Here is a 20,035-nt window from a genome sequence, read left to right on the forward strand (position 1 = left end):
ATTCTGACTTGTTTATGTCAGAGCTCTGACTGGATATACTGGTGTGTTTGTAATTATAAAATACATGTTTTACTCATTGCAATGATATACTGGTGTGTTTGTAATTATAAAATACATGTTTTACTCATTGCAATGATATACTGGTGTGTTTGTAATTATAAAATACATGTTTTACTCATTGCAATGATATACTGGTGTGTTTGTAATTATAAAATACATGTTTTACTCATTGCAATGATATACTGGTGTGCCTGTAATTATAAAATATATGTTTTACTCATTGCAATGATATACTGGTGTGTTTGTAATTATAAAATACATGTTTTACTCATTGCAATGATATACTGGTGTGTTTGTAATTATAAAATACATGTTTTACTCATTGCAATGATATACTGGTGTGTTTGTAATTATAAAATACATGTTTTACTCATTGCAATGATATACTGGTGTGTTTGTAATTATAAAATACATGTTTAGTCATTGTCATGGTGTACTGATGTGTCTGTAAATATAAAATATATGTTTTATTCATTGTTATGGTGTACTCATGGGACTGTAAATATAAAATATATGTTGAGTCATTGTCATGGTGTACTCATGTGTCTGTAAATATAAAATATATGTTTTACTCATTGCAATGGTATACTGATGTGTCTGTAATTATACAATATATGTTTTATTCATTGCCAAGGTATACTGATGTGTCTGTAATTATAACATATTTTTTTAGTCATTGTCATGGTGTACTGGTGTGTCTGTATTATAAAATATATGTTTTATTCATTGCCAAGGTATACTGATGTGTCTGTAATTATAAAATGTATGTTGAGTCATATGTTTAGTCATTGTCATGGTGTACTGATATGTCTTTAATTTTAAAATATATGTTTTATTCATTGTCATGGTGTACTGGTGTGGCTGTAATAATAAAATATATGTAAAGTCATTGTCATGGTGTTCTTGTGTGTCTGTAATTATAAAATATATGTTTTATTCATTGACGTGGTGTACTGGTGTGGCTGTAATTATAAAATATATGTTAAGTCATTGTCATGGTGTATGGATGTGTTTAATTATAAAATATATGTTAAGTCATTGTCATGGTGTACTGATGTGTGTAATTATAAAATATATGGTTTATTCATTGTCATGGTGTTCTGATGTGCCTGTAATTATAAAATATATGTTAAGTCATTGTCATGGTGTACTGATGTGTGTAATTATAAAATATATGGTTTATTCATTGTCATGGTGTTCTGATGTGTCTGTAATTATAAAATATATGTTTTATTCATTGTCATGGTTTACTGATGTGCCTGTAATTATAAAATATATGTGGAGTCATTTAATAGTATACTGATGTGTCTGTAATTATAAACAAGTGAAACTGTGAGCTACTGCTCACTGATGATACCCCCGCCCCAAGTGGATAATATTAATACATGTAGTGTAAAAGTATGCAAGTGTTCGGTAAACAGGAAGTTGTCAAGTGATCAATCTGAAAACGCATCACACGGTATAGCTGACTTAAATAAATCCTGAAACCAAATTTCAGAAATCCTTGTATTGTAGTTCCCTGAGAAAAATGTGACAAAAATTTTCAACTTGGCTATCATGTGTAAAATCATACAAGTGTTCGGTAAACAGGAAGTTGTCAAGTGATCAATCTGAAAACGCATCACACGGTATAGCTGACTTATATAAATCCTGAAACCAAATTTCAGAAATCCTTGTATTGTAGTTCCTGAGAAAAATGTGACAAAAATTTTCAACTTGGCTATCATGTGTAAAATCATACAAGTGTTAGTTAAACAGGAAGTTGTCAAGTGATCAATCTGAGAAGGCATCACAAGGTATAGCTGACTTAAATAAACCCTGAAAGCAAATTTCAGAAATCCTTGTATTGTAGTTCCTGAGAAAAATGTGACGAAAAAAATTTCAACTTGGCTATCATGTGTAAAATCATACAAGTGTTCGGTAAACAGGAAGTTGTCAAGTGATCAATCTGAGAACGCATCACACGGTATAGCTGACTTAAATAAACCCTGAAACCAAATTTCAGAAATCCTTGTATTGTAGTTCCTGAGAAAAATGTGACGAAAATTTTCAACTTGGCTATCATGTGTAAAATCATACAAGTGTTCAGTAAACAGGAAGTCTATGAATGATAAATCTGCAAACGCATCACACGGTATGGCTGACATATATAAATGTTGATACCAAATTACAGAAAGGGTGGATGTGTAGTTCCTGAGAAAAATGTGACGAAAGTTTCATGGGACGGACTGACGGACTGACGGACGGACTGACAGACAGAGGTAAAACAGTATACTCCCTCTTTTTTTAAAGCGGGGGTATAAATATATGTTTTATTCATTGTCATGGTGTACTGATGTGTCTGTAATTATAAAATACATTTTTTTATTTACTGTCATAGTGAACTAATATGTCTGTAATTCTAAAATATATGTTTAGTCATTGTAATGGTGTACTGATGTATCTGTAATTTTACAATTTATGTTTTATTTATTGTCATGGTGTACTGATGCATTTCTGTAATTACAAAATATGTATCATTCATTTCCAAGATGTTGTGATGATTCTGGAACAATATAATGTTACTTTTTTTGCTTAATTTCATGGTGAAATGATGTGTCTGTCATCATATAATATTTCTTTTATTTATTGTCATGGTTTACTGTTGTTTTTATAATCATGTACATGTAATGTCAGTTTAAAGCATTGTACTGGTGTTTTGATGTGTCTATTATAATAATGATTGTTATATAAAAGAAGTAATAGTAAGCAGATATAAGCTACTAGATGGCTTCAAACAATGATAAAAAAGGTTATAAAAGGCCTGGACATGAAAAATATGAAACAATTCTGTAAGTTTATGAAGAATCCCATAAGAACAGGTTTTTATGGCATAACTGAATCAGTAAACTTAAGGGTTAATCAATTTAACAAAATTATTTACCAGAAACAAATACAACAATTTAGGTTTGGTTAAATTAATACAAAAAATAACCTAACACAAGAGTATAATTTACAAAAAACTTGTAATATGGACATCTTGTTGAGTGATATTGAGCCTATAAAACTTAAACCTACCAGTTTATCATTCACAAAGAACTTAATATTGACATCTTGTTGGGGTGATATTGAGCCTATAAAACTTAAACCTACCAGTTTATCATTCACAAAGAACTTAATATTGACATCTTGTTGTGGTGATATTGAGCCTATAAAACTTTAACCTACCAGTCTATCATTCACAAAGAACTTAATATGGACATCTTGTTGAGAGTGATATTGAGCCTATAAAACTTAAACCTACCAGTCTATCATTCACAAAGAACTTAATATTGACATCTTGCTGCGGTGATATTGAGCCTATAAAACTTAAACCTACCAGTTTATCATTCACAAAGAACTTAATATTGACATCTTGCTGCGGTGATATTGAGCCTATAAAACTTAAACCTACCAGTTTATCATTCACAAAGAACTTAATATTGACATCTTGTTGGGGTGATATTGAGCCTATAAAACTTAAACCTACCAGTTTATCATTCACAAAGAACTTAATATTGACGTCTTGCTGTGGTGATATTGAGCAATCTTCTTCAAACAACAGTTTCTCAGCTGAGGAGACTTTTTCCACTTCACATTTGATCTTGTCTCCTTTCTTATATTTCCCTTCCTCTCGAAAACTACTTTGTACCACTGATTCAGCAAACACACTAAAACAATTCAAAATGCTGCATAATTTGTAAAAAAATAATATTTCAAACAATTGAGCTTCTAAACACCTTACATATTACAGTCAAAAGCATAGCAATTCAGCTTGCCAGTGGAGATATCATAGACTGTTATTGACCTACAATGTATGTTATCTCATTTCAGTACTGGAATAAGGTCTACTGAGAGCTATGTATAATACTGGAATAAGGTCTACTGAGAGCTATGTATAATACTGGAATAAGGTCTACTGAGAGCTATGTATAATACTGGAATAAGGTCTACTGAGAGCTATGTATAATACTGGAATAAGTTCTACTGAGAGCTATGTATAATGCTGGAATAAGGTCTACTGAGAGCTATATATAATACTAGAATAAGGTCTACTGAGAGCTATGTATAATACTGGAATAATGTCTACTGAGAGCTATGTACAATACTGGAATAAGGTCTACTGAGAGCTATATATAATACTAGAATAAGGTCTACTGAGAGCTATGTATAATACTGGAATAAGGTCTACTGAGAGCTAAGTACAATACTGGAATAAGGTCTACTGAGAGCTATATATAATACTAGAATAAGGTCTACTGAGAGCTATGTATAATACTGGAATAAGGTCTACTGAGAGCTATGTACAATACTGGAATAAGGTCTACTGAGAGCTATATATAATACTAGAATAAGGTCTACTGAGAGCTATGTATAATACTGGAATTTGACTCCATCATAACCAGGTTATTGAGCTATTGCATCTGACTAAATAAAAAGTTGTCAGCTGCAAACCCTGTATGTTTTAGGAAGAATCCCATAAGAACACATTTAATAGCATAACTGAATTATTAAATACCTTTCAAAATTGTTTTCAATACATAATAATAGCATTAGTTTTATATTGTATAAACAAAATTTTCACAATGTTTTTTACATTAATTTAAAGCAATATGTTCTCTTCTTCACTGTAATATAGTTGTTACATACTTAAAAGAATTTTATTTCAAATTTACTAAAGGCTATTCCATTTAAATGTATGAAGGACAGTAGTAAGGGAAGTTTAATTATTGAAAGTAAGTTATGGGGTCATTTTTCAGTATTTGTCTATCACCATTATGTAAATTATCTAAAAAATGGTTCTTGGTTGTAGGGATATTTTGAAAATCCCTTCTTGCTCACCTACATACATTTTAATGGAATAGCCCTTACAGCATAAGTTCCAACAATCCAGTACTTACTTCCCACCAGAGGAGAACATAACACAACCACCTGAAACTTCAAAATGTGTCGCAGGATCTTTGTATTGTTTACCACTCCCTATTTTCTGGGGAATTTCTGAATTACAAAATCCCACAGCAACCGCATCTAACTCATCATTGAGTTCTTCTGCAATTTCCACTTCAAAGGACAATCTCTGTGAATTCATTGGAAATTTACCCATATAACATCCATAAAATATATCTTTCTTCTTTTTTCTAAAAAAAAACAAAATTATAAATTAGAACTGTTCACATTGCAAGACTTCAATCTGTATATACATTTTAGCTGCAGCTGTACAATTTATAACCACTATAAAAAAACGTGACATACAGTATTTGAGTAACAAGCTTCCCATACATTTATAACCACTATGACATAACATGACTTACAGTATTGTGCAACAAGCTTCCCATACATTTATAACCACTATGACTTAACATGACATACGGTATTGGTGTAACAAGCTTCCCATACATTTATAACCACTATGACATAACATGACTTACAGTATTGGAGTAACAAGCTTCCCATACATTTATAACCACTATGACATAACATGACTTACAGTATTGGAGTAACAAGCTTCCCATACATTTATAACCACTATGACATAACATGACTTACAGTATTGTGTAACAAGCTTCCCATACATTTATAACCACTATGACTTAACATGACATACGGTATTGGTGTAACAAGCTTCCCATACATTTATAACCACTATGACATAACATGACTTACAGTATTGGTGTAACAAGCTTCCCATACATTTATAACCACTATGACTTAACATGACATACGGTATTGGTGTAACAAGCTTCCCATACATTTATAACCACTATGACATAACTTGACTTACAGTATTGGTGTAACAAGCTTCCCATACATTTATGACCACTATGACTTAACATGACTTACGGTATTGGAGTAACAAGCTTCCTATACATTTATAACCACTATGACATAACATGACTTACAGTATTGGAGTAACAAGCTTCCCATACATTTATAACCACTATGACATAACATGACTTACTGTATTGGAGTAACAAGCTTCCCATACATTTATAACCACTATGCCATCACATGACTTACAGTATTGGAGTAACAAGCTTCCTATACCTTTATAACCACTATGACATAACATGACTTACAGTATTGGTATAACAAGCTTCCCATACATTTATAACCACTATGCCATCACCTGACTTACAGTATTGGAGTAACAAGCTTCCCATACATTTATAACCACTATGACTTAACATGACTTACAGTATTGGTGTAACAAGCTTCCCATACATTTATGACCACTATGACTTAACATGACTTACAGTATTGGAGTAACAAGCTTCCCATACATTTATAACCACTATGACATAACATGACTTATGGTATTGGAGTAACAAGCTTCCCATACATTTATAACCACTATGACTTAACATGACTTACAGTATTGGAGTAACAAGCTTCGCATACATTTATAACCACTATGACATAACATGACTTACTGTAATGGAATAACAAGCTTTCCATACATTTATAACCACTATGACTTAACATGACTTACAGTATTGGAGTAACAAGCTTCCCATACATTTATAACCAATTTGACTTAACATGACATACTGTATTGGAGTAACAAGCTTCCCATACATTTATAACCACTATGACATAATATGACTCACTGTATTGGAGTTACAAGTTTCCCATACATTTATAACCACTATGACTTAACATGACATACCGAATGGGTGTAACAAGCTTCCCATACATGTATAACCACTATGACATAACATGACTTACAGTATTAGTGTAACAAGCTTCCCATACATTTATAACCACTATGACTTAACATGACTTATGGTATTGGAGTAACAAGCTTGCCATACATTTATAACCACTATGACATAACACTACTTACAGTATTGCTGTAACAAGCTTCCCATACATTTATAACCACTATGACATAATATGACTTATTTGTATTGGAGTAACAAGCTTCCCATACATTTATAACCACTATGACATAACATGACTTACGGTATTGGAGTAACAAGCTTCCCATACATTTATAACCACTATGACTTAACATGACTTACAGTATTGGAGTAACAAGCTTCCCATACATTTATAACCACTATGACTTAACATGACATACGGTATTGGAGTAACAAGCTTCCCATACATTTATAACCACTATGACATAATATGACTTACTGTATTGGAGTAACAAGTTTCCCATACATTTATAACCACTATGACTTAACATGACATACAGTATTGTAGTAACAAGCTTCTCATACATGTACAACCACTATGACATAACATGACTTATGGTATTGAAGTAACAAGCTTCTCATACATTTATAACCACTATGACTTAACATGACTTATGGTATTGAAGTAACAAGCTTCCCATACATTTATAACCACTATGACATAACATGACTTACGATATTGAAGTAACAAGCTTCTCATACATTTATAACCACTATGACTTAACATGACTTATGGTATTGGAGTAACAAGTTTCCCATACATTTATAACCACTATGACTTAACATGACATACCGTATTGGAGTAACAAGCTTCCCATACATGTATAACCACTATGACATAACATGACTTATGGTATTGAAGTAACAAGCTTCCCATACATTTATAACCACTATGACTTAACATGACTTATGGTATTGGAGTAACAAGTTTCCCATACATTTATAACCACTATGACTTAACATGACTTATGGTATTGGAGTAACAAGCTTCCCAAACATGTATAACCACTATGACATAACATGACTTATGGTATTGAAGTAACAAGCTTCTCATACATTTATAACCACTATGACTTAACATGACTTATGGTATTGGAGTAACAAGCTTCCCATACATTTATAACCACTATGACATAACATGACTTACGGTATTGAAGTAACAAGCTTTTCATACATTTATAACCAGTATGACTTAACATGACTTATGGTATTGGAGTAACAAGTTTCCCATACATTTATAACCACTATGACTTAACATGACTTATGGTATTGGAGTAACAAGCTTCCCATACATTTATATCCACTATGACATAACATGACTTACAGTATTGGAGTAACAAGTTTCCCATACATTTATGACCACTATGACATAACATGACTTATGGTATTGGAGTAACAAGTTTCCCATACATATATAACCACTATGACATAACATGACATACGGTATTGGAGTAACAAGCTTCCCATACATTTATATCCACTATGACATAACATGACTTACAGTATTGGAGTAACAAGCTTCCCATACATTTATAACCACTATGACATAACATGACTTACGGTATTGGAGTAACAATCTTCCCATCATCAAATACTATCATGTTGTGTAATCTGCCAACAGTTAATGATTCTGGAAAAAGCACCTGTCAAACAAAAAATATGTATAGTAACAATTTTTTATCATCTTCTTATTTCTTTGAAAAATCCAATTTTGTTCACAAAATCAAAGGAAGAAGTATTCATGTAGAAGTAATTATCTGATCTCTTTTTGTCAGATGTTCAGTGGTTCAGTACTTTGATTAATTATTGCATATATGTCCGGGATTCAATTAGGCTTTGGGCCAATAACTGGAAAAGGCTCTATACATATTAATAAATATAGGGATATGTTCTAATGATTAATATGTATTCCTATGCTAAAAAAAATACACAGTACTAGCGTTCATTTTTACAATTTGAATATTTTATTAGTTTTGGAACTATGGAAAGATTGTCAAGTTGACAGACCAAAAGGTCAAAATGTTGTCAGTTTGATAAAATGAAATATACCAGTTATTATATTGACAAGTTTATAATTCAAAAAATAAATAAGTTAATAACAGAAGAATGTGTCCATGGTACACAGCTGAACCTGCTTGTAAATAAATTGCGAAATCAGCAATTTTTCCATTTATAAAAGGACATAACCCAACAACAATGTAAGTGACAACACCCAAATTTGAGCATGATCAGTGTTTGGTGGTAATAAGTATAATTATGAATAAGTATACTAGTTTTTGGTAGAGGCAAATTTTTAAAATATAGAATGCTGAACAATTAAATTTGCCAATTTAGAAAAATAAAACATGATCCTGTGAGATAAAATATTAAATATTTCATATTGTCAACTTATCATGTCCTAGACCTTAAAATTTGTAGATAGACAATGTTTTCCAATGTCAACTTGTCAACCTGTCCAACTTTGTAGGTAGACAATGTTTTGTGATGTCAACTTGTCAACCTGCAACAATAATTCACTATGTAAACTTGCTGACCTGTGGATCTTTGAAGGTAGACAAAAATTAACTAAGTCAACTTGCCGACCTGTTGACCTTTGTAGGTAGACAATGTTTTGTGATGTCAACTTGTCAACCTGTTAACCTTTGTAGGCAGACAATAATTTACTATGTTAACTTGCTGACCTGTTGATCTTTGTAGGTAGACAAAAATTTACTAAGTTAAAGTCAACTCGCCGAATTGTTGACCTTTGTAGGCACACAATGTTTTATGATGTAAACTTGTCGACCTGTCCACCTTTGTAAGCAGACAATGCTTTACTATGTCAACTTGTAAACCTGTTGACCTTTGTAGGTAGACAATAATTTACTATGTCAACTTGTCGACCTGTCCACCTTTGTAGGCAGACAATAATTTACATGTTGATCTTTGTAGACAGACAATGTTTTATGATGTCAACTTATCAACCTGTCAACCTTTGTCAGATATTTTTTTTTTCAATTTCAACTTGTCAATCTTTGTAGGTAGACAATATTTTATGATGTCAACTTGTAAACCTGTTGACCTTTGTAGGTAGACAATAATTTACAATGTCAATTGGTCAACCTGTTGACCTTTGTAGGTAGAATCTATGTAGGTTAACAACTATTTTGTTTAAATTGCAGATCTTAGGTTCAATATTCACCATATCACTCATATATCCAAATAAGTAAAACAGTCCAAAAGGAACTTTATGTCCTTATACGTCAGTTAATCTGACCTATTGATGTGACAAGAGTAACTTACTGGAGGAATGTTAGCATAGCTTTAGAGGTATGGTAGAAAATAAACTTACTGGTCCTCTGTACTTTGGCCTGTAGTTCAGCAATTGAACTTTGCCCTTGACTTCTGACAGAAATATGTATAACTTGACAATACTCCTGTTGTCATCTTTATCTGGTGTGAAAGCTGTTTCTACAATCTGAAACAAACAAAAACAAAAAGTGTTATATGGTATTTAAAGTGTCTCTATACAATTAGAAGTAGTAACCATACCCCCCCCCCTTTGTAAGATCAGTCACCCCCCCCCCTCCCCCCTTCCCCTAATGAAAAGTTCTAGATCTGCCACTGACTTGAGTAATGTTTCATCAATATTTATATAGTGTTTAGGTAGATTTATACTTACATTGACTATAATCATGTATCGTAATATTGACCTGATTAGAAAAAATTGCAACAAAAAGGCACATGATCAACAGAATGACAGATGGAATAATCCTACCCTAACTTTTAAAGGTGAGAAGGTATTAAGAGTATTTGTCTACATCTTTCCCATAAGCTGGAATATAATAATGTGTCTTAAAATGGTGTCATTATTACTTGGCTAATCAGCACTGATGTAACATAACTTTGATTTGGTTTTCTGTCTTTGAACACCACTTTTAAGCACTGCTTTTGGGCTATTTCGTGAGGGCTAGTTTTTATTAGGTCAGGAAGCCAAAATGACTGGAGAAAACATAACATAACTTACTTCTTTTCCGTTTTTATACAAAACAATTTTTTCTTCATCTTTACTATCAAACTTGACTGTAAGAATATCTCCAGTTTCTACACGACTGGGATTTTCTAGGTACTTCGATCTCTTCTCAGAAATAACTCTGAAAAATTCAAATGAAATAAATATATTAAACAGTCACATCTAAATCTGATGAGCTGTTTCACATAAATCTTAATTTTGTTATATTTGTCTTTAACAACAAGTACAATAAAAAGAAAACAATCAGCAAAATATTCCCATAACAAAACAAGATAAAAATTACTTCAGTCAAAATGACTTTTTTTTATTAGTTGTTATTGGCTTTGGACTAGCTGTTAGTAACTGTGAATACTCTCAGATGCTGTGTTACATATTTGTTTTTTGTTCATTATTTTGTAAATTAGGCCATCAGTTTTTTGTTTGAATTATTTAACATTTGTCATTTTGGGGCCTTTTATCATGTTTATAGCTGACTATGTGGTTTGGGTTTTGCTCATCGTTGAAGACCATAAAGTGACCTATAGTTGTTAATTTCTGTGTTATTTGGTCTTTAGTGAAGATTTTGTTTCATTGGCAATCATACAACATCTTCCTTTTTATATTAAATAAATTTAAGAATACAAGAAGAATATGTATGAGGACCAGAATGCCTCTGCTTAAGATTTGAAACAAATATGAGTCAGAAAGACAGGAGGACTGATGCTGAAGGGTAACACTTAATTAAAAGGGAGCTTACATCAATATATATAAACAATTCACCAAAGTATTATGCAAATAAGTTAATAAGCTTTTGAGTTAATGTACAACATGTTGACGATGGACAGACAGACAAATTGACAGACAACAGTATACCATAATATATCCCATAAACAGGCCTATAAAAACTATCAAACATCTACTATTTAATCAAATTCTGCTAACTGTAAAAAGTCTATTTTATCATGTACTTATAAATGATCAATACTCACTCTCCTGTTACTCCCTGGTATATCCAACTCTCACTTTTCTGCATCTCTTTATCTTGTTCTTTTTCCTTAGACAAAGCAATTTTTATTTTCCCAAAGTTCCCTTTGTCCAATACTTTAATACTAAATTCTTGAGTAACAGCCTCCATAGATATAAACATTCCTTCATCGTCATTTGGTGAGCTATTGCTACAATATAATTAGCATCAGAAATACATGTATATGTAGAAATAATTAGGGAAGACATCAAAAGTTCAATGTAGGATAAAAAACTTAATTCATATAGTTTTTTCACTGAGCCCTACCCCCCTCCCTTTCCTCCCTCTTAACTTAATTTGTATAAAATTGATTGACCAATAAGGAGATACATAAAATCAATGTCAATTAAACAAAACTTGCAGCAGTTTTGACACTGCCCACCCCAAACTATTTGAACTAAGTTTCTTATCCTTCATTGAATTTTTAATGTTGTTCCTTACACTAAAATGACTAATTTCATTTGTTTGTTCATTTTACTTGTCTCCTTTTGTGCTGCTCCTCGATGAAAAATTCAGACCACTAAAATGTTTACCAAGCGTATAATTTGACGGCCTCGATGGTCCAGAGACCTGTGGTACCCAGCATGGGTCTTACATTTGGCTGATCAATGAAAATGACTTTTAATCAGTATTTTAAAAGTGGTCCTTAGCAACATTTCAAATTTTCAAATGCTTTGGTAAAGTTCCTTATTGTAAACTGATTTCTGCCAAAATAAAATTATATGATCCTATATGCCCTTATCAACTTCTGCAATGGCACACATAGCTAAACACATAACCCCATAATTATCAATAAGCATGTTTTCATGGTACCCTGTTATGATCCAGAGATTCTCTTTAATACTCACCACATAACCCCATAATTATCAATGAGTATGTTTTCAGAGTACCCTGTTATGATCCAGAGATTCTCTTTAATACTCACCACATAACCCCATAATTATCAATGAGTATGTTTTCAGAGTACCCTGTACTGATCCAGAGATTTTCTTTAATACTCACCACATAACCCCATAATTATCAATGAGTATGTTTTCAGAGTATCCTGTACTGATCCAGCGATTCTCTTTGATACTCACCACATAACCCCATAATTATCAATGAGTATGTTTTCAGAGTATCCTGTACTGATCCAGCGATTCTCTTTGATACTCACCACATAACCCCATAATTATCAATAAGCATGTTTTCATGGTACCCTGTTATGATCCAGAAATTCTCTTTAATACTCACCACATAACCCCATAATTATCAATGAGTATGTTTTCAGAGTATCCTGTTGCGATCCAGAGATTCTCTTTAATACTCACCACATAACCCCATAATTATCAATGAGTATGTTTTCAGAGTATCCTGTTATGATCCAGAAATTCTCTTTAATACTCACCACATAACCCCATAATTATCAATGAGTATGTTTTCAGAGTATCCTGTTGCGATCCAGAGATTCTCTTTAATACTCACCACATAACCCCATAATTATCAATGAGTATGTTTACAGAGTATCCTGTACTGATCCAGCAATTCTCTTTGATACTCACCACATAACCCCATAATTATCAATGAGTATGTTTTCAGAGTATCCTGTTGCGATCCAGAGATTCTCTTTAATACTCACCACATAACCCCATAATTATCAATGAGTATGTTTTCAGAGTATCCTGTACTGATCCAGCAATTCTCTTTGATACTCACCACATAACCCCATAATTATCAATGAGTATGTTTTCAGGGTATCCTGTTGTGATCCAGAGATTCTCTTTAATACTCACCACATAACTCCATAATTATCAATGAGTATGTTTACAGAGTATCCTGTACTGATCCAGCAATTCTCTTTGATACTCACCACATAACCCCATAATTATCAATGAGTATGTTTTCAGAGTATCCTGTTGTGATCCAGCGATTCTCTTTGATACTCACCACATAACCCCATAATTATCAATGAGTATGTTTTCAGAGATTTTCTTTGATACTCACCACATAACCCCATAATTATCAATGAGTATGTTTTCAGAGTATCCTGTACTGATCCAGAGATTTTCTTTAATACTCACCACATAACCCCATAATTATCAATGAGTATGTTTTCAGAGTATCCTGTTGTGATCCAGAGATTCTCTTTAATACTCACCACATAACCCCATAATTATCAATGAGTATGTTTTCAGAGTATCCTGTTGTGATCCAGCGATTCTCTTTGGCATATTTTCTAGTCAAGTTCTACAAAAGAAACATGACATAATTACATCTTATAATTTCAATCAACAATCATTATGGGGACATCCACACGAAAAAATATCAATTAGTTTCTCCAAACTGAAATAATATAACAAAAAGAACTGGATGGCATACAGGTGATGTTTACCTGTTTACCTGAAAATGTACAAGAAGACTGAAGTTGGGTTTTTTTCATATTTAAATTGTTTGTAGCTAAATAAATCTAGCATTACATGTATATCATGACATTGTAACAAGTTTGCTCCACAATAAAAATCCAAAATATTGCTTATATACCATTGTAGGATTCTAAGAAATGGATTTAAATGCAACTAAATTGAAAATGTGTTGAAAAGACAGATGTAAACTCCTTAATACGATCACATCAAACACAATATTTACAATCAATCTTGTTTACTTGGTAATGGTATCTGATAATTAATATACATCTAACACACCTCTGGTGGTTTGGCCAAGTTAGAGATCTTAACATTTCCTGAATTATTTTTCTCTCCAATTACTGCTATTAATGGGTATAACATTTCTTCTGGTACCGATGTCCCTGTTAGGTCTTTATTGTTCTGGAAAAAAAAAACAATATTCACCAAGTTTTGCTGAAGCAACAAGAGTCTATATTTATCAATTAAAAGACTATTATTGATAAATTCAATATGTTATATTGATGAAGTACGAGGTCAATATAATCTAAAAGGTCCATATATAAAATATTGAATAATAAAATTGAGAATGGAAATGGGGAATGTGTCAAAGAGACAACAACCAGTCCATAGAGCAGACAACAGCCAAAGGCCACCAATGGGTCTTCAACTCAACGAGAAACTTCCGCAACTCGAGATGTCCTTCAGCTGGCCCCTTAACAAATATGTTTACTAGTTCAATGATAATGGACGTCATTCTAAACTCTAAATTAGACACAAGAAACTAAAATTAAAAATCATACAAGACTTACAAAGGCCAGAGGTTCCTGACTTGAGACAGGTGCCAAATACGACAGGGTTAAACAAGTTTTTTGAGATCTCAACCCTACCTCTATACCTGTAGAAAAAACAAACGCACAACAATGATTTAATGCTGCCTTTGTGTTATTTTGACCGTCATGATGATTTTTAAATACTCCCTTTGTGTATTTTTGACATCTGAAATGCAAATAAATCAATAATTTTGTTTGGTCTTAAATTCCCATACCACCTTTTAAACCAATTTCGAAAAATAACTTCAAACCTTGTTTACTACATTGAGTAATTCTTCCTTTCAGAATCTAATGCGTTTTTGGTAATATAAAGCGAACACCAAAAGGTTGTAATTGGTTTAAAATGTTCTAAACAATAGAAATTCAACCAATACAATGATGTAACAGTATTTTCATTTTGTTGTATGAACAAATACATTTTCCATTGTACTTTAGATTTTGAAAAAGGTAAATTACAGAAAGATAGAAAGAGACAATTGTAAAATTTTTAGAGAATTCAATTACCATGAAGTAAGACTTATTTTACATCAGTCCATTGTGTTAAAGATCTATAAGTAATTTCAAAACTATTAGCCGATTAACCATACCTCTATTCCATCACAAGTAGCAAAGAATTTTGCAGTTTTACTTGGTATGTACTCTGATAGCCATTCACCTTTGATACCAAATCCAAACTTCTTACATTTAGTAAAATCAAATCTGAAAAATTCATTTAAAACACAAATAAATAAAGGGCTGCGCTTTAGAACATGATACGCCCGTTGCTCTTTTAACTTGTCTTTTATGCTTTAAATGAATTTATATGATCAACTAGAAATAGTGTGAGCCCTGTCAAATACCATCCCCCCCCCCCCAATATTAAATAAAAATGTACAAAAAAATTGGCACTATTAAGGTCAATAGATATAAACAATTTATCAAAGTTGCATAAAATTTTGTGAAAGTGTTAGTGATTGTCCCAAAATTGGAAAATCCCCCCTTTTTTAAGCATAAAAATTCATAACATGGAAATGTAAAATCTGAAATATATAAAAATTGAAAGGGAGCTTACATCAATAGATATAAACAAATCACCAAAGTTTCATGGACATTGGTGAAAGCCTTTTTGAGTTATTGTCCGAAGTGTTAAAAATCCCCCTTTTTTTATGATTAAAGCCCCATAAATCCAAAACTTAAAATCTGTGAAATATATAAAAATTGAAAGGTAGCTTACATCAATAGATATAAACAATTCACCAAAGTTTGATGGACATTGGTGAAAGTGTTTTTGAGTTATTGTCCGAAGTGTGGACGACGGACGGACGGACGGACGGACAGACGGGCGGACGGACAGACGGACAGACAACGGTATACCATAATACGTCCCGTCTAAAAGACGACGGGCATATAAAAACAGACAGTTACAAAGTTGTGTAAACAAAAGAAATGACATTAAGTATGATGGTTTTAAATGATACTTTCTATAATGGTCTAGGATCTCATTTTTGCTAAATCTACGACAAAAAGGCTACAGCTTTCTTAAGTCAAGTCTTGGAGTCCAGATAATACACTTTGCCAAACTCTGTAGTCAAAACTTAGTAATATAAAACAAGTCTATTGTTCAGTTTGTTCTTGTACAACCATCATATCTTAAAGTCAGAATAAATCAACAGAAAATTCACCTAAATTTCTGTATTTTCATAAAACTCTCATTTTGATATCTGTTTTCCTCGTACATATGGAACATGTAGAAAGACCAATTAGTAGTGTTATAAAAAACATATAAGTAGGTCAACTGTTATAAAACACATATAAGTAGGTCAACTGTTATAAAAACATATAAGTAGGTCAAATGTTATAAAAAAACATATAAGTAGGTCAAATTTTATAAAAAAAACATGTAAGTAGGTCAACTGTTATAAAACACATATAAGTAGGTCAACTGTTATAAAAACATATAAGTAGGTCAAATGTTATAAAAAAACATATAAGTAGGTCAAATTTTATTAAAAAAACATGTAAGTAGGTGAACTGTTATAAAAAACATATAAGTAGGTCAATAAACTTACGTTGACACTTCACCACCTTTGTCAACATCAACACCTAGCGGATTAATACTGCTAAATAACTGGTTAAACAGACAGCCAATAAGAATGCCTGATTTGGATTCACTCTCATTCTCACTATCATCATCATCTTCATCTTCTGAATCCTCAACTTCTACTGCTGTTCCGTCTGAGCTGATAACCTTCACATTAACCAATTCACATTCAAAGTAATAATTTGACCTTGTCAAAGTTGTTCTAGAGACAAAACAGCCAAGTAAATCATTCTTATAACAATAGTTCCTGTCAAATATATAAAGATTTTCATTAGTTTATTTGACTTTGAATTGGGATATATAAAACCAAACTTTTCCAGTCCAGTGCTTGATATGGTCCAATTATTACTTGATATGTTGTTAAATCGTTTGTCTACTGTTGAAACAGTATGCTAACCTGTGTACATGTCTATTGTCCTAATAACTTTTTATAAATATCCAATATAAATCAATATATTACAATAAAGACAAGAGTGCACACACTGAAATGTCTTGCCTTCTTTACTAATCATTGAATTTATGTTGATAGTCCTAATAATAAAGCTTTATTACAACTGTCACATAAACTTAACATAAACAAAGAAAACTAAACATTGACCTTTGAATCATGAAAATGAGGTCAAGGTCAGATGAACTATGCCAGGTAGGCATGTACAGCTAACAATTCTTCCATACAACATATAAAATTGACTTATTGCTTATAGTTTAAGAAAAACAGACCAAAACACAAAAGCTTAACACTGAGCAATGAACCGTAGAAAATGAGGTCAAGGTCAAAGAAAACCTGCACAACTGACATGTAGATCATGAAATATTTCCATACACCAAATATAGTTGACCTTTTGCATATAGTATTAAAAAAAAAGGCCAAAACTCAAAAACTTAACTTTGACCACTGAACCATGAAAATGAGGTCAAGGTCATATGACACCTGCCAGGTAGACCTGTACACCTTACAACCATTCCATACACAAAATATAGAAGACCTATTGCATACAGTATAAGAAAAACAGACCAAAACACAAAAACTTAACTATAACCACTGAACCATGAAAATGAGGTCAAGGTCAGATGACACCTGCCAATTGGACATGTACACCTTACAGTGCTTCCATACACCGAATATACTAGACCTATTGCTTATAGTATCTAAGATATGGACTTCAACACCAAAACTTAATCTTGTTCACTGCTCCATGAAATGAGGTCGAGGTCAAGTGAAAACTGTCTGACCGGCAAGAGGACCTTGCAAGGTACGCACATACCAAATATAGTTATCCTATTAGTTATAATAAGAGAGAATTTAACATTACAAAATATCTTTTTTTTCAAGTAGTCACTGAACCATGAAAATGAGGTCAAGGACATTGGACATGTGACTGACGGAAACTTCGTAACATGAGGCATCAATATACAAAGTATGAAGCATTCAGGTCTCCCACCTTCTAAAATATAAAGCTTTTAAGAAGTGAGCTAACACCGCCGCCGCCGTAGCTGCCCCCGGATCACTATCCCTATGTCGAGCTTTCTGCAACAAAAGTTGCAGGCTCGACAATAACTAAATGCTCTAAAATTTCTAAATCATTGCAGTGTTAAAATATATATAACAAACAATAAACTGTTTTAGATCGACAGCAAACTGGGTTTTCTGCATTTCTTAAGGAGCATTCAGGCTAACTTAACCTACCACATTCTAAGGACCCTACCTCCTGAGCAAAAATGAAATCATCAAACTTTGAATTGAACCGATATATCAAATATAATTTTAGTCTTACTTATAATAACTGCTAGGTGAAAAATTCACACATCAAAAAAAACTTTTGAACCCTGAAAATTAGGACATGACCAATGAACAGACCGAAAATTAAGGCATCTATATACTAGGTATGAAGCATCTAGTTGTTTAACACTCTGAAATATACAGCTTCATATAAATGATTTACACCACTGGCAGCCTGATGGTAATCCCTATGTCACTTTCATTGTCAGCAAGACAAAAAATTTACATTGTCTTGAATAAATTGTTGATTGCACAAATAGCACAATTTCAGTAGAAATATATATATATAAGATAATAATTTTACCCTAATACCCCCTCATCAGTGTAGTGTTGTATACAAATATTTTGTATTGTCAGAAAATCTTCAACTTCAATGTCTATCACTGGATTAATTTTCTCTACTTCACCTGAATTCTTCATGTATTCTGTTGTAAAGGCAGTCTGAAAATAAAAGTGCACACTGTTAAATAACCCGCTACGCACATTATTCAGTATGCACCACATTCTTTATGTTATTTCTTCATAGACAAAAAAAATATTACAGTCATTCCTTAAAAAAAATTCTATTTTGATTGGTTGTCAATTGGAAATAATTAACAATGTGGTCACTCTAAAAAATAAGGTTAAAATAAGTCCAAAGTGTTTTCACTGATGCAGATTTATGAATCTACCAAATGCTTATTATGTATATACCTTGGTAATAGTTCTTGCAATAGTGTCTGTAACATGTTTCTTAATTTCTTTGATAACAGCTGATTCTCCAAATGGTATCAATATCTGGGTTTGGTGGTTATTAATTATGCAATCCAATAAAGGCTAAAAATAGAAAACAAAATATATACCAAATAACAACTGATACTTCAAAAGGTGCTAATGTCACTATGTTGGATATTTTAACGAAAAAAAGATTTCTATATAGATTTGTGACCATGAACTACAAAGCATACCCAATGTTCTCAAGTAAATATGTTATAGCCATACCTTCTAGACATGACATAACAACTGTATATAGTATTGCCACTAAATTCCAAGCAGTCCTCAAAATATTTAAAGCAGACAAATTCTTCAAAGGGTGCCAATATCTTATAGTTAACCTACTTACAAGTTCAAATGACATTCTCTGATAGTAAACCTACTTACAAGTTCAAATGACATTCTCTGATAGTT

General features: G+C 32.2%; 1 protein-coding gene across 1 annotated transcript in view; it reads right to left on the bottom strand.

The window, feature by feature from the left end:
- LOC134697461 (uncharacterized) overlaps positions 1–20,035 on the bottom strand; it is a 141,637-nt gene that overhangs the window by 105,945 nt on the left and 15,657 nt on the right. Inside the window, exons 7-18 of the mRNA XM_063559741.1 lie at positions 19,562–19,684; positions 19,173–19,309; positions 17,057–17,335; positions 15,596–15,707; positions 14,476–14,598; positions 13,932–14,020; positions 11,760–11,945; positions 10,786–10,912; positions 10,111–10,236; positions 8,340–8,422; positions 4,980–5,216; positions 3,569–3,749 (exon numbers count right to left, since the gene is read on the bottom strand). Coding sequence (XP_063415811.1) covers positions 3,569–3,749; positions 4,980–5,216; positions 8,340–8,422; positions 10,111–10,236; positions 10,786–10,912; positions 11,760–11,945; positions 13,932–14,020; positions 14,476–14,598; positions 15,596–15,707; positions 17,057–17,335; positions 19,173–19,309; positions 19,562–19,684 — 1,803 coding nt within the window. The remainder of the gene's footprint in view (positions 1–3,568; positions 3,750–4,979; positions 5,217–8,339; positions 8,423–10,110; positions 10,237–10,785; positions 10,913–11,759; positions 11,946–13,931; positions 14,021–14,475; positions 14,599–15,595; positions 15,708–17,056; positions 17,336–19,172; positions 19,310–19,561; positions 19,685–20,035) is intronic.

The sequence above is a fragment of the Mytilus trossulus genome, chromosome 14 (genome assembly GCF_036588685.1).
Source record: "Mytilus trossulus isolate FHL-02 chromosome 14, PNRI_Mtr1.1.1.hap1, whole genome shotgun sequence".
Taxonomy (NCBI): Eukaryota; Metazoa; Mollusca; class Bivalvia; order Mytilida; family Mytilidae; genus Mytilus; species Mytilus trossulus.